The sequence below is a fragment of the Cucurbita moschata genome, unplaced genomic scaffold (genome assembly GCF_002738365.1).
Source record: "Cucurbita moschata cultivar Rifu unplaced genomic scaffold, Cmos_1.0 Cmo_Scf00007, whole genome shotgun sequence".
In the NCBI taxonomy this organism is placed as follows: Eukaryota; Viridiplantae; Streptophyta; class Magnoliopsida; order Cucurbitales; family Cucurbitaceae; genus Cucurbita; species Cucurbita moschata.
The window spans coordinates 242,112-251,265 of NW_019268523.1; the positions used below are offsets into that span (position 1 = coordinate 242,112).

At 37.8% G+C, this 9,154-nt stretch overlaps 2 protein-coding genes across 6 annotated transcripts; both read right to left on the reverse strand.

Moving 5' to 3' along the window:
* Positions 1–294: 294 nt before the first annotated feature.
* LOC111445505 (protein disulfide-isomerase 5-2-like) lies at positions 295–4,953 on the reverse strand. The gene is made up of 5 exons (XM_023083925.1): positions 4,586–4,953; positions 4,077–4,180; positions 3,519–3,892; positions 2,724–3,028; positions 295–1,018 (listed from the first exon to the last, which is right to left on the reverse strand). Exons 1-5 carry the CDS (start codon positions 4,829–4,831, stop codon positions 698–700), a joined length of 1,350 nt encoding a protein of 449 aa, XP_022939693.1. The 5' UTR covers positions 4,832–4,953; the 3' UTR covers positions 295–697.
* Positions 4,954–5,569: 616 nt separating this feature from the next.
* Positions 5,570–9,092, reverse strand: LOC111445654 (transcription factor TGA7-like). 5 transcript variants are annotated; one of them, XM_023084169.1, is made up of 10 exons: positions 8,850–9,092; positions 8,352–8,496; positions 7,731–7,912; positions 7,557–7,631; positions 7,372–7,431; positions 7,213–7,290; positions 6,905–6,971; positions 6,428–6,705; positions 6,089–6,319; positions 5,570–5,978 (listed from the first exon to the last, which is right to left on the reverse strand). In XM_023084169.1, the coding sequence occupies exons 3-10, from the start codon at positions 7,896–7,898 to the stop codon at positions 5,796–5,798; spliced, it is 1,140 nt and encodes a 379-aa protein (XP_022939937.1). In that variant the 5' UTR covers positions 7,899–7,912; positions 8,352–8,496; positions 8,850–9,092; the 3' UTR covers positions 5,570–5,795. The 5 variants fall into 5 exon arrangements, with proteins under 5 accessions (XP_022939937.1, XP_022939940.1, XP_022939939.1 ...); XM_023084172.1 differs by lacking the exon at positions 8,850–9,092 and having other exon boundaries at positions 5,570–5,948; positions 8,352–8,574; XM_023084171.1 differs by lacking the exon at positions 8,850–9,092 and having other exon boundaries at positions 7,731–7,883; positions 8,352–8,571.
* Positions 9,093–9,154: the final 62 nt, after the last annotated feature.

Sequence of the window (9,154 nt, forward strand, 5' to 3'; positions counted from 1 at the left end):
GGAAATGAAATAGGCAGAGGGGACAGATATAGGGTGTTCTTTAGGTGGGGGGACAGGGCGGAGTGCAAGACGGGATGAAAAATATTAAATATTTTCCGTCCTCTTTCTCATCTTATGAATGTTCCTTGTAAGAGTGATAATTTGAAAAATATTTTTCGTTCTCTTCCTCGTCTTATGAATGTTCCTTGTAAGAGTGATAATGAACCTCGAACGTAGAAGTTAGAAGAGGAGGAAAATATGAAAAATGGATTTTAAAAAATGCATTATTCGTATTTCTATAGATACTGTAACACATTAATAGAAACATACCATTAAGGATTATCAACAACGAGTTTTCTTTAACAGTCAAATATAATAGAGAATCTGATTTGGATACTTCCAAATATTAAAGGAAAAAAAGAGAAAAAGGGTGCCGTTACCTACAATAGTAAGCATGATGAAAAAGTGGAAGTGAGTTGCAGCAGTCGATTCAATTGAGCCCAAAACCCAAGGGTAACCAAGTAGAAGAGCATTACATTAATAAATATCTGTTCTCTTTCGCAGAGGCTAAACGGTGCTTGGGAGTTGATCACCAAATTACACATTTCATCGGTTATTTCACAGCCATCGCTTCCAAGATAACTTCATCACTTGCCATGTCTGCTTTTTCTAGGCCGTTCAAAGGTCCTGCTAATGACAAATTCACCAAAATTCACATTCAATCTTCCTTGTCACCAGCCCTATATTCAGTCCTTTCAACATGTGAGTTAGAGCTGCTACTTTGGTCAGCCTGGTCTCGAGCAGGAGTATCGACTCTGCGATATTCGTTATCGTCATCTTTGGTCCTGTAAAGCATTATTCCTGCAACAATAATTACAATGATATATACACTCCTGATGCCCATGAGTGAACTTATGAAGCTAATAATTGCAGGACCCGCTACTCTTCTTTCTTCAGTTCTCCCTTCCCTATATCCTTCAATGAATTTTGAGATTTCAGATGCATAGTCGTTCCCAGTGATGCTCTCTGAACCAGTAACCTATCAAACACAACAACAGAAGTTTAACTCCCACAGTATGCTACGCTCGTTCACGTTTCTTTGGGATTTTATTTGAATGAAATGTAGTCTAAAAATGTCAGTAATGCATTTTAAATTACGTGATGCATATGTTAAGAAAAATTATAGTCTTCTAATTCTAGAGCCAACTTCACAGCTAGCATAGAATCTAAACGTATGAATATTTTCATCAACGATCAAACACTCAATCAGATTCATAAACAAGAAATGTCAACGACTTTTTGTAATGATAGGGAATAATTTATTAGATGAATGACATACAAGGAAATTACCATACTAAGGCCAACGGAGTGGCAAAAGAATATCCATCAATCAGCCATGCATATGATGGAGTGATAATAACAGAAATAACAGCAGTTGGATTTCTTTACAATTTTCTTTTAGAACTAATCCTCATATCTCACAGTAGCATAGTCTCCATGATTTCACTTGATTCAGCTTGTGAACTATAAATGGTTCTTTCAGATCTAGACTAGAATAGTCGTCTCCAGGAAGAAAGAGGAACAGAAATGCTCTACGGATAATCAACTGATTCTTCATCAATAAGGGTATTGACAGAAACATCATCTAAAAAGCTGACACTTTACTCTTCGAAAAAACGAGAAAACACTCACTCGACTATGTCAGTACGAGTGGTTTTAAGCCTAATCTAGTATAAAGAATCTTTAGAACTATTAGTCTGTTTTAAACCAAGCCAAAAACCATATAAATCATAGTACTTGGGGAGCAACAGAAGTACTACCATCTTAGTAAGAAGAGTACAGAATATAAGAATAACATCACCTTTGGACCAACTCCACCTCTCACTTTCGCAACTTCATCTGTTTTTTTAGCAGAACGGCTTCAACTCCTAAAAAATGAATTTCTTGAGGATTCCTAACTTTTTACTGACCTCCTGGGAAGGAATGAAAAAAATGTTTCCTATACTCAATAGCATTCTATCTTCAATTTGGGTAGACTTTCTAAACACTGGACAGCAACGCACTGTAAATGTAGAGTCCAGCTTGGTTGGATCTCCAACTCCCAGCAAAGCTTTAACAAGGTGAAAAGGATTTATAAATAATCTAACATATATTGTCCCTTGAAGAAGGTGAAAAGGACAGCAACCTCGTGCCATTTGCCAATGCAAATATCATTGTTGGACCATGGTTACAATCTTCTTAGTTTAATCGAACCTCAATGAAACTCTTCATTGAACTACTTACCACGGGCTCTGCCTTTTCAGCTTTCCAAGGAGAATCCAATAAAATTTCCTAAAAGGAAACTGCTTTCATTCAAGCTTTGGTTCTGGTTCCTTATTAGCTATGTCTACTTAATCCTCGACAAAATAACTATTTTTCTCCTGTGAACAATAGCGAGCTGAGTAGATAGGCTGAAGAATATTAATTCTACACTGTCTAAAGCTATAGCAAACTACTTCTAATCTCATTTGAAACTCAATGCTACGGTTCAGATATTTGAGAACAACTCATCTAGCTGCACAATTTAGTGGACTGAGTAAATAATTTTTTCAAAATCACTAAACCTACTAAAGAAAACTTGTTTCTTCGACTAGATACATGCATGAGTTATTATTGAACGTTATCACATATGGATGTCAAAATCTAAATCGAAATGATTTAATGAACATGATATACAGTATCATTTGCCTTCAAAGAGGACTTACCATTAAGTAATCGTCTTTCCCATCCCAAATGACCATTTTTGGCAGTGTGGTCTTCTTGTCTCCGAATGAATCAGTAAATTCTCCCCACTGTTTAGACCCAACATAAGCGAACACCAATTCGCGATTTGCAGATGCAGCAGCCTTTAATAAAGTGATTAAATTCTTTGTCTGGTCATCATCCTCATCCTCCACAATTGTGAGCGCTATTTTCCTCTCGTCATCTTTTAGTAGCTTAAGAGTGTCGTAGTTTATGGGCAGAACGAGAGGAAGCATGCTTTGTTTTATGAATTCCTCCAAGAATTGTTCTGTACAGTTCAAAAAGAAAGACTTAAACCATTTTATCCAGAGTACATAACATATCAACGACAGAGAGTTAATCCCTGAAAGATGAACGTTCATGCACCTGAAGTTCTATATATACACAACTACGCGTACAAGAAATGTTATTGGGATGTTCAAGGAAATGGTAAGAACTCAAGCAGGCCTAGCAACAGATCAGAATTCAAGCAGTTGGGAACTTAGCTTCTTTAAGAGTTCATATAAATATCAATAATCTCTGATCTCATAAGCCTCCAAGCCACATATGTTCCTTCCGGAAAATTCTTTAGAGTTCCAACTTTTTCCTTGAACAAGTGACTTAGCCAGTGCAAAAATAATACTAAAATTCCTATCAACGATGCATGAAACATTCAAAAGAATGTAAACTTCTAATGCCAGATTCAAGAAATTAAGTAACTGTTACATTAAACAATCTAGGTAACTTGATAGATTAGGGTAGTTGATAGACAAACCAACCTTCAAAGGGACCATAAAAAATGCTCCGTTCATTGTTGTAACTTGGATGGATAGAAACCAAAGCAGGAACTTTATCAAAATCATAAGACACCATGATATCCTCTGAGAAACCCTTTGCCACTGAAAACCAGGCCTTCTTCTTGTAATTAATAGCGAATTTAGAAATAACAGACTCATCTAAACCAAATCCCAAATAGATAGGGAAGTAAGGCCCTGCAGCTTCAACAAACTCATTAATTGATGAGTCCGACTCGAGAATTGAGACGTCTGGAGCAACAAATTTCTTCAGATAACGGACGATTAACTCGGCTTTCCTTGGTCCATAATAGTCTACTGGGATGCCATGCATGAAGATCTTGATTGTAGGATAGGCACTACAAAAGAAATATATGTTAAATGTAGTTAGAAGAGAATCATGGTTTACCCTTTGCTAATGAATACCAGGGGAATGGTCTCCTGGAGATTCGTACAAAAAGGCACAACTAAACTCCAAACTTATTGCAAATAAACCAACATAGTTTATTACATTGAACATATGAGTAAGAGTCAGTGACATACTCAACGTCATATTTTTTAGCAAGACCAGTAAACTTGTCAGCGTTCACTTTTGCTAGAACTACAGGCTCCTTCAATTTGGCAAGCTGAGGTGCAGCAGCGTCCAACTACACAAACGGAGAAAAAAATTAAGATAAGAAAAGAATGCATACTCAGAATGGGTGCAGAGTAACATTCGCAGTACAAATAATGAACCATGCTAAGCAGACCGACAGCCAAGAACACTAGTAAAGAACTCTACAAGTAAATTCCCAATCGCTGACAATCAAAGGAAATAGAGAGATTTTTAAGCTTGTTAGTGATAGTATCGCAGAGCAAAGTGTCATAATCTACAAACTGGGAGTCTAAGATGCCTAAATAAATTTATAAAGAAACTTCTACCTACAAATCCTCAACACTAATCTGGATTCCGGAATGAAATCAAACTATATCGGAGAAATATAGAATTGAGAGTACCAATACGCAGGATAATCTAAAAAAATGGAAGAGAGAACACGAAGGGAATAAGGAACCTCTGGAGAAAGACGCTTGCAGTGGCCGCACCATGGGGCATAAAAGTCGACCAATATGTAATCAAATGATGAAATGGCGTGATCGAAATTGGATTCGTCGAGCTCCAACACCTTTCCATCCGCCGAGAGAGGCAGGTCCGCGGTCGAAAAGGAAGAGGATGGGAGTGATAAGAGTGAAACGAGGACAAGCACCAGCACTTGCCATGATCTCTGCATCTTCACAGTGCTCAATTTGACGATCATCATCTTTATCGTTCTCCTGCCTTCGATTCTTTCTTTTCCCTCTACTTTTAGCAGCTGTTCTTTGTAAGGCCAAATCTCCGAGTTTGATTCATTTCAATGAAGCCGATTTCGTTTTGTTACAAAGTCAGATTTGGCTCCATCACAATTTTCTTTTTGATGTTTATTTTCTCAACTAAGTTTTTTACTCCTTATTTCTTTTCTTTTCAATTTTTAAAAATATTTTCTATTTCCGTAAAATTTAAAAAAAAAAAAAAAAATCAACTATAAAATTATTATTAAAAAATAGTATTTGTATATGAATATAAGAAAAAAAAAATTATCAAAATTAACCCTAGATTGGCGTGGTAATGTTATAATTTTAACTGAAAGAATTATAAAACATATGTCCAATACAAATTGAAAAATAAAAAAGACATCAAACTAATTATTTTTATAATAAATTTATTCAGAGGACGAATTAACACACAAATTAAATCAATGATAAAAACTACATCATATATTTAAATTAATTTACTTTTACCATTAATTTTTTCGCTAAATAAGATTGTAAAAATAAATATTTTAAAGTGAGAGTGCTTCTGTTTTATGACGGATTTTATAAATTACCAATTTATATATCAAGTTGTTTTTTAAGTAATTTTTTTTTTTTTTTTAATAACGTTCCATAAATAAATAAATAAATAAAATAAATATTATGGAATTATGTATGTACCTAGAAGCGAAATATGAGGAGTGTGAGAGTAGAGAAAAATAGATAAAATTAATGAACAAAGTTGTTATAACATATTTACATTCCGAAAACCAGAAAAGTGGCTTACTAAAATGTGGGTAGCACTGGAACTTATATTATCAGGATTTGTATCCCTTTTCTACATAAAGAAGAGGCACAAGTATAGTATATAATCTCACTTATATGCTGGGTCACTGGAACATAACATGTCTCACCCTTCCATGCCCATGCCCATGCCTACGCAGGTTCACGAGGTCGAGTGGCCCAGAGGGAGCTCAGAATACGGAGACGGTGGAAGTACTCGCCTAAAGCGACCAACCCTTGCGCCGCTTGTTTCGTACTTAGGATGTGGGACATTCTCTTCAAAGTTTGTTGCCTCAGATGGTCTGCCTGTTCCAGAAAAGAGTAGCACACACTCGGCTGAACGAGTGAGGGTTCGGGATCGGGATCGAACCAAAAAACTTACTTATCATCATACTCTAGGATGAAGATCAGTCCATAGTGAGAAGAATATGCATTACATTACATACCTGCCTTACCAAGCTCTCCAATGCTTCTGCTTTCTCCATTCCATCACCCATCTCAGAAATATAGCTTCCTATAGGATCGCTGGCAATGCTGAGGGATAGATTCTGGTGCAGTTTTTCCATTCCCTGTGAGAGCGCGTCTTCAGCTTGCCGAGACGACTGCTGCAAATTGTGAATAGCGCTCTGTTGTTGTTCATTTAATGCCTCAAAGTATGGCGTCAGCACCTGTTCCCACGTATCAAACAAAACATAACATACCATAGCATAGCATAGCATAACATGCTTCTAATGTAACCAAAAAGAATTGTCGAAGATCGAGCTAAGTGTGAGGTAAGTCGTTACGTTTAGCAGCTCCGATGGCCGAAATCCTCCAATCCACAGGAAAAAACGCTCTGCTGATGATCTCCATACACCAGACATTAAATAGAAAACATCAGCCTTTGCAGCATTGGCTTTCATGCAAAACAGATTATGGTAATGGTTTAAGCCGCTTTCCACTAAAATTTGGAGTTCTGTATCAGTTATTATATGAACTTGCTGCAATGCCTTTCTGAGTTCAGTGATCTGTCTCTCTTGCTTTTCAACCCAGTGATTGTATTCTATCTCAAATGCAGCAATCCCTGGAAGTTAATACCACAAATCTCAGATTGGAACCAGAGAAATAAAGACCTTCTGCCGTTCGATTCACGAACAACGGAAGTATGTTAACATTAGGAAGCCGTTTAGTCGAACGATAAAGAAATGAAGGAAGGCTAAGCCTTCCAGGTAAGCTCAACTGGTTAATGAAAGCTCTAAGTTATTAGACATGGAATCACAAACCTGGGTTTACCAATCTGCTGAATCCCAAGTGGCTGGTATCTGCTAAGCAGCTTGCTGTGTATACACCCTGCAACAAAGAGTTCATGTTTTAATTGGATAACCAATAGAGACCGTGTAAGAAAGATGACCTCCTGTAACAACTCAAGCCCACCACTAGCAGATATTGTCCTCATTGGGTTTTCCGTTACGGGCTTCCCCTTAAGGTTTTTAAAACGTGTCTGCTAGGGAGAGGTTTCCACACCCTTATAAGAAATGTTTCGTTCTCCTCTTCAACCGATGTGGGATCTCACACCTCCATTCCATCTTACCTTCTGTTTGGTTCTTTCTAGCTCCTGCTCCAACTGTGCCAGCTTCAAACGGCTAGTTTCTAACTGCTGTACATAAACCTGCAAGACAAACTTCAATAAGTCCTCAAATCATATATCAGGTATCAACAAAAACTTGTACAGATGATTGTCTTTCAGCACCTTTTTCCTCATACGGCTTTTACGAGCTGCTTCTCGATTTTGTGTTAAACGACGTTGTACCTGCATATGTGTATTGGATGATGTACACAGAATTTAGTGCAAAAAGGATGAAAAGAACAAAGGAAATGAAGATTATACACGAGAGAGAGAGAGAGATAGAGAGAGCTTGCTTGGACTCTATTCACCTTATCATCGATTGGCTTGTTCGTTTCTTGACTGCTCTCGTGATGATCCATCGATTCGAAAGGAACGAACTCAGGCTACAAAGTCAGGAAACAAAAATTACCAGAATCCAACAACAAGAGAACAACCTTGGAACTCAGATTTTCTAACAAAGACCCAATTTAGAGTATTCTCACTTTATTGTCTACACAGTCGTCCACTTTTATAATAGGCGATATGCTGGTATCGAGTCGAGTACCGAAGGCATTACCCCATGAGTTGATCTGGTGAAATGGCTCATAGATGCCCATCCTTGATGCATAGAGCTGAGCTGATGAAGAGCTCATACTCTGCTGACCAATCATAAGAGTAAAATGGACTGAAAAGATGGAAAAGAGAAACAAATGTAAGAAGTGAAAAAGTAAGACAATACAGACATCTTCCAACTTCGAAAAAGGTATGTCGGTCATACAGAATAATTGATATAAGTGAACTACAAAGCTGATCATTCCATAGCTTCTGTCACATTTCTAATCCCCCTACCTTCATTCCAAAACAAAATTGAAAACTGGGTTTCTAATCACGAATCAAATTCAACTGAATTATGAACACAACACTTCAAATTTCCATCAGTTTCTCCCACAAGACTCACTTAGAAACAAGCAAAAAAGAGAGCCAAACGTATAATTCTAGTAATTCTAAGCAGTAACAGACACGAGAAGATTGGCAGCAGCACAGCAGGAAGAAGAAAGGGCCAAATTCAATTCTGGAAAGCAATCCAAACCCAGAGAAGAATAGGAGGAAGAACACAAGGTTACCTGAGTGTAAGCGTAAGAACAGTTGAAAATGAGCAGAGGAAGGTCTGAAATAGTGAGCAGATGATGAAACAAGGAGTGAAAACGATGCGGCCTTCAAAATATAATAAAATAGAAAGGAAATGCAGTTCCTCGCTCATTCACTTCCCTGTGAGTTGGAAAGAAACACAAAGAACAAGAAAGCAACTCAACAATGGAAAATAAAATATGATACACAACCTAACTTATATATACAACTTTCCTTTTAACTTTTGCTTCATCCGCCCCTTCTCTCTCTCTCTCTTCCTTTTCCTCTTTGTTTTTTAGCTCTAAATGCTACTGTCAATCAGCTGTTAACGTCGTTATGACCTCACTCCCCACCATCGCAGGGTGGAGCTGCCGTAGCCATTGCAACTACGCGGATTCCTTTTTCGCCTTTTTTCTTCTCCAAGGATTAAAATATATATAAATCAGATAGACAAACCCTCAATAATTCCGCTTTAAACTACGCAATTTGCTTACCCTACGCTTGTCTTTCCGGCGACGTCGCCATTTCCGGCGGTCCGCCATGAATCTACAGTCCCGAGGTTGATCTCGATGACCAAACCTGCAGATAACTTTTTGGAATAAACTTCCAAAACTGTCCCCTGTGGAGCCCTTTCATATTGGGCCCAGCCTTATTAGGGCACGAAATTTGGATCGCCCTTCTCATATTCGTCAACTCTTCTATAACATCAAATGAACCATCCATTTCCGCCATAGATTCGGAGCTTTTGAAGCTTCTCGCACAAAATCCTCGATCCCCCCCCCCCCCCCCCCCCCCCCCC

What these genes read in the sequence shown, in the direction of transcription:
- LOC111445505 (XM_023083925.1), bottom strand. Translation starts at nt 4,831, where the DNA reads ATGATGATCGTCAAATTGAGCACTGTGAAGATGCAGAGATCATGGCAA. An exon ending in GCAAGCGTCTTTCTCCAGAG is followed by an intron (nt 4,181 to 4,585) that starts GTTCCTTATTCC and finishes CCGTTTGTGTAG; the next exon opens with TTGGACGCTGCTGCACCTCA. An exon ending in TTTTTATGGTCCCTTTGAAG is followed by an intron (nt 3,029 to 3,518) that starts GTTGGTTTGTCT and finishes TGAACTGTACAG; the next exon opens with AACAATTCTTGGAGGAATTC.
- LOC111445654 (XM_023084169.1), bottom strand. Translation starts at nt 7,898, where the DNA reads ATGATTGGTCAGCAGAGTATGAGCTCTTCATCAGCTCAGCTCTATGCA. An exon ending in ACAAGCCAATCGATGATAAG is followed by an intron (nt 7,432 to 7,556) that starts GTGAATAGAGTC and finishes ACACATATGCAG; the next exon opens with GTACAACGTCGTTTAACACA. An exon ending in GGCCATCGGAGCTGCTAAAC is followed by an intron (nt 6,320 to 6,427) that starts GTAACGACTTAC and finishes TTGTTTGATACG; the next exon opens with TGGGAACAGGTGCTGACGCC.